The sequence below is a fragment of the Haliotis rubra genome, unplaced genomic scaffold, assembly GCF_003918875.1.
Source record: "Haliotis rubra isolate DU_JTF1 unplaced genomic scaffold, ASM391887v1 Scf209, whole genome shotgun sequence".
In the NCBI taxonomy this organism is placed as follows: Eukaryota; Metazoa; Mollusca; class Gastropoda; order Lepetellida; family Haliotidae; genus Haliotis; species Haliotis rubra.
In genome coordinates, this window is record NW_025766103.1 from 1,382,442 (window position 1) to 1,388,067 (window position 5,626).

The 5,626-nt window shown below is 43.0% G+C and overlaps 2 protein-coding genes across 2 annotated transcripts; both read right to left on the reverse strand.

Annotated features, from left to right (window-relative positions):
- Positions 1-597: 597 nt before the first annotated feature.
- Positions 598-2,643, reverse strand: LOC124276397 (ankyrin repeat and KH domain-containing protein mask-like). The gene has a single exon (XM_046712039.1). The coding sequence runs from the start codon at positions 2,641-2,643 to the stop codon at positions 598-600; it is 2,046 nt and encodes a 681-aa protein (XP_046567995.1).
- Positions 2,644-3,806: 1,163 nt separating this feature from the next.
- Positions 3,807-4,592, reverse strand: LOC124276398 (tigger transposable element-derived protein 6-like). The gene has a single exon (XM_046712040.1). It carries the CDS (start codon positions 4,590-4,592, stop codon positions 3,807-3,809), a length of 786 nt encoding a protein of 261 aa, XP_046567996.1.
- Between the last annotated feature and the right edge of the window lie 1,034 nt (positions 4,593-5,626).

Consider the following 5,626-nt stretch of genomic DNA (forward strand, 5'->3'; position numbering starts at 1 on the left):
ATGCATGTACTCTAATGGTCAATATGTCCTTACCACATGTATGTCTACAACCCGTCAATATGTCTGTACTTATCAAGGGTTTCAACTCGTTATTATGTCTCTACCAGATGTGATCAGGTCGTCCATATGTCTGCACTCATTTGGGGATTCAACTCGTTATTATGTCTCTACCAGATGTGATCAAGTCGTCCATAAGTCTGCACTCATCTGGGGATTGAACTCATTATTATGTCTCTACCAGATGTGTTCAAGTCGTCAATATATCAGTACTCATCTGGGGATTGAACTCGTCAATATTTCTGCACCACTGGTTTGTATTCAAGTCGTCAGTATATCTTTAACACTACATATCTTTGTTAACGTCAATATATCTTTTTTCTGTGCCCTCAAGCCCTGAATGTGTCTGTACCACATGTATGTATTGAAGTCGTCATTATAGTTTTACCCACGTAGGGATTCAAATCGTCAGTATGCCTTCACTTGTCAATATTTCAGTATGTATGTACATGTATGTACGCAACACGTTAGTAATTCATTAACCTCAGTGACGGTGCCTGTTCTTCATTCATTCGTTCAGTCATTTATTTATTGTACCTGTTACATGTTAACACCGTGTGACAGAAGAACCTCCAGAACGTGCTGTCGTCCAAGTGTTGTCGCTATTGTGGCAGCTGACTCTCCCTTGTCGTTCTTCGCGTTGACGTCAACAGTGCCCTCTGACAGGACATATTTCACAACACCAACATGCCCTCCCCGACAGGCCAGGTGAAGGATGTTGTTACTGCGTGCATCTCTGAGTGACAGATTAGCTCCTTTTTTCACGAGTAACTCAACCACGTCTCTATGTCCCCTATCTCCTGCTACCATCACTGGTGTTTTGTTGTCATTTCCTCTACTGTTGATATCTTCCGTGTCTTGTGACAGGACATATTTCAGCACCTCCACATGTCCTCCATAAGATCCTAAATGCAGGATGTTGTAACCGTGTACATCTCTGATTGACAGATTAGCTCTCTGATCAACGAGTAACTCTACCACGTCCCTATGTCCCCATCGTCCGGCTATGATCACTGGTGTCCTGTTATCATTTCTTCTAGTCCACAGTGCTAGAGGATATATTTCCATCACAAGTCCTCCCGGTAGTGAAGTATGTTGTTTGCTTGTAAGTGACAAATTAGCTCCACGTTTTACAAATAACTCAACCACGTCTTTATGTCCCCTTTCTCCTGCTACCATCACTGGTGTTTTGTTGTCATTTCCTCTACTGTTGATATCTTCCGTGTCTTGTGACAGGACATATTTCAGTACCTCCACATGTCCTCCATAAGATCCTAAATGCAGGATGTTGTAACCGTGTACATCTCTGAGTGACAGATTAGCTCTGTGATCAACGAGTAACTCTACCACGTCCCTATGTCCCCATCGTCCGGCTATCATCACTGGTGTCCTGTTATCATTTCTTCTACTGTTGATGTCAACTGTGGCCTGTGAGATGATATATTTCAGAACTTCCACATGTCCCCTTGCACATCCTAAGTGAAGGATGTTGTTACCGCTTCTATCTCTAAGTGACAAATTAGCTCCATGTATTACGAATAACTCAACCACGTTCCTATGTCCCCTTTCTCCTGCTACCATAACTGGTGTTTTGTTGTCATTTCCTCTTCTGTTGATATCACCCGTGTCTCGTGCGAGGACATATTTCAGCACCTCCACATGTCCCCATGCACTTCCTAAGTGAAGGATGTTGTCACTGCGTGCATCACTGAGTGACAGATTAGCTCTGTGATCAACGAGTAACTCAACCGTGTCTTTATATCCCATTCGCCCTGCTACCATCACTGGAGTCCTGTTCTTAGATCCTCTACTGTTGATGTCCACCGTCTTCCGTGAGAGAACATATTTCAGTACCTCCACTCGTCCTCCCGTGCAGACATAGTGAAGGATGTTGTCACCGCTTTTATCCCTGAGTGACAGATTAGCTCCATGCATTACGAGTAACTCAACCACATCTTTATGTCCCCTTCTCCCTGCTACCATGACTGGTGTCTTGTTGCCATATCCTCTACTGTTGATGTCCACCGTGTTCTGAGACAGGACATATTTCAGCACCTCCACTTGTCCCCCCTGACATCCAAAGTGAAGGATGTTGTTACTACGTGAATTTCTGAGCGACAGATTAGCTCCATTGTTAACGAGTATCTCAACCACGCCTTTATGTCCATGTCGTCCTGCACACATAACTGGTGTCCTTTTCCTCCAACCTCTACAGTTGATATCAGTCGTGTCGAGCGAGATGATGTACTTCACTACTTCCACATGTCCTCCCTGACAGGCTAAGTGAAGGATGTTGTCGCCGCGTTTATCCCTGAGTGACTGATTAGCTCCCTGTTTTACGAGTAACTTTACCACTGCTTTATGTCCCCACAGGCCTGCTACCATTAAAGATGTCTTGTTCTTCCATTCCCTACTGTTGATATCAACCATTTTCTTTGAGACGATGTACTTCACCACGTCAACATCCCCTCCCCTACAGGCACAGTGAAGGATGTTGTTACCTCTTGTATCAACGAGTGACACACCAGCCCCTTTTCCAACTAGTAACTCCACCACTTCTTTATGTCCTTTCTCTGCCGCCAGCATCACAGGTGTTCTCCCGCAACGAACTCTGCCTGGGAGAGGACATACTTCACCACCTCTACATATCCACCCAGACAGACTGCGTGAAGGATGTTGACCCCGAGACTATCAACGAGTGACAAGTTAGCCCCTTTAGTCACAAGTAACTCAACCACATCTATATGTCCCATACCAGCTGCCCACATCACAGGTGTTCTACCAATCCGGTCTTTGCAATCAATGTCTGCCTGTTCCTGTGACAAGACGAATTTCACCTTTGACAGTTCGCCGGACTTTGAGGCATTATGGAGGTCGCACAGAGATGGTGCTGTAACACAATGTTTTTACTCGTTATACATCTTGGATCACAATTTTGAAGGGAATAGGAATGAAGATGGTGAACAGGGGCGTGTCATGCTTAGAAACCGCGTTTGAAAGACATATAGGTATATTAATCCTACCCTAGTACTATTTAAAAGGAAAGGGATGTAACGACGGAACCTACCCCTCCTCAATCAACGTTAGATTTCACCACGTAAACTATTTTTAAAGCCATCTATGGCCGACAAGTGAGTATGATTGCCGATGGTTTTGGAGAAAGTGCCTGCTTACTGTCAAGGAAATGATTTGTAGATGTTGCAATAAGGGTTTAGACCCGTGGAATGCCGCTGCCAATCGAATCTAGCCCTAGATAGGTGCTGTCAACGTGGCTGGAATTAATAAACGAATTTAAAAGGTGAGCTTTCGCTGTCTTGGGTGATCCATGATTTTGGCTTGGAATTGCGGAGGTACAGTCAACTCTTGTTAATCCGACACTTGTGGTTGCAGAGAAATATGTCGGATTAACGAAAATGTCGGATTAATGAAAATGTCAGAAAATATCAGAAATTGTAGATCTGGTTATCGTCTTCGTTTGTAAAAACATTCAGTAATAAAAAATATAACAATACATCCTTGATATCATTTATTAACAATCATAGATGGCATAACATACATGTACACATAAAATCACATAATCAATCAGTTTCGTATCGATTTCAAAATCACATTGGCACAAAACTCACGTTTGTTTTTACCAGTCGTCGCTAGTTCACTCTCAGCAGCCATTATGACCCGGATGTTGAATGAGTCACTGTTTGCATACAACTAGTTCCACAGTAACATATGGATGTCTGGTGAACAATAATTTAAAATTTGAAATAGTCTTTGAGGGTTTTTTGTTGTTCATTTTTTTCTGAGGTCTTCTGCATTTTAGTTTTCAACGTGTCGATGAAGTCCAGGTCACTCACATCAAACACGTCTAAGTTGTATGTCACAAATGTCTGTAAAGTGTTCAGCAATGTTTTGACCTGAGGTAGCTTGGGAATGACTGGCTCGGTTGTCTGGTCTTCTTCAGTGTTGATTGTTGTTTCTTCTTCAGCAGTAGGTCGGACAATCTCGATGATTTCATCTTCTGTCATGGCTTCCTCACATGGCAGATTTGCGTCTAATTCTATGAAGTCACTGACAGGTACGGGTGCATCCGGGTATAGCTTGTCAAGAGTTTCCTGTAAATCTCGGACGTCTTCAGTTGGTTCATTATCGGGCTCGATCTGGCTGTCAGTAGGTGGCAGGATTTTTGCATGACGCCAGCAGTTGATGATCGTTGGTTGTTTTACATCTCTCCACGCTGATCGGATAAACAGTAGGGCTTGCTTGATATCAAGTGGTACTGGCGTGTCTGTGCTGGCGTTGTCAAGATGAAGTTTCATCTGCTGCTTCTTGTAAAGAAGTTTGAAATTCTTTATGATTCCTGCATCTAGGGGCTGAATGTGGGATGTTGTATTCGGAGGCAGATAGTGAAGCTTTACGTTGGTGAGATCTACGGAGGCATGGGAAGGGGCTTTGTCAATCAGCAATATCACTTGTCGTCGCTGTCTGCGCATGTGCCTATCAAACTTCACAAGCCAGTCTTTGAAGATCAGTGCTGTCATCCAAACCTTCTTGTTTGAATACCAGTGGCACACAGAATTAGGATCAAAAGTTCTACCAAAACATCTGGGCCTGTTAAATTTCCATATTACCAGTGGTTAAGGTTTGTCAGTGCCTGATGCGTTCACCACAAGCATAACAGTAAGACGATCTTTTGCTTGTTTCTTGCCAGACATAGGACAAGTGCTCAGTGTGGTATTGGGTTCAATTTTGTAAAACAAGCCAGTTTCACCACAGTTGTAGACGTCACACGGATTGTATTCAGCCAGGATTTGCTGCAATTCTTCTCTACCTGCGTCTACAGAACTCTGTCGGGCTGAGGCTGATTCACCATGAATTTTGTGCGTCTTAATTCCATGTCGCTGGTTAAATCTGGTCACCCATCCACTACTGTAGGCAAAGTCAGTAACCCCTTACCCCCTGTAGCTGTTTTCGGTGAGTCGTGGCGTGTAACTTTGGAAATACTGATCTGGTTGTGACCATTTATAGTTCATTTTGTAGGGAAATCATCTCGCTTTCGATCCGTAGGCCTCGACGGGGCCTTAAAATAGTTTACATGGTCAATCTAACTTTGATTGAGGAGGGGGTGGTTCCGTCGTTACATCCCTTTCCTTTTATATAGTGCTAGGGTAGGGTCTATATACCTATATGTCTTTCTAACGCTGTTCCTTAGCGTGACAAGCCCATGTGAGATGGTGGACATAATATAATTCTGGACCGGAAAGTAAGTGCCTTTATCTTTCTCAGATCAGCGGTTTGATTATGGGACAGAGGATAAATGTTACGGTTTCAACTGTATTCATGCAATGAGAATAGTAGTTAATTGCAGAGGCTATGAGTGAATGAGTGAATGAGTGAGTTAAACTTTCATTGCATCGACAATATTACTATATTTTAAAACCTGCCGACGAAGGACAGTAAAACAACTAAAATATCACAGATATACATGTAAAACTGGTAAGTAAATCTAAAACATTTCAACTATAGGGACAACACAATATAAAAATAGGCTATAGATCGCCAACAACTGGAGGTA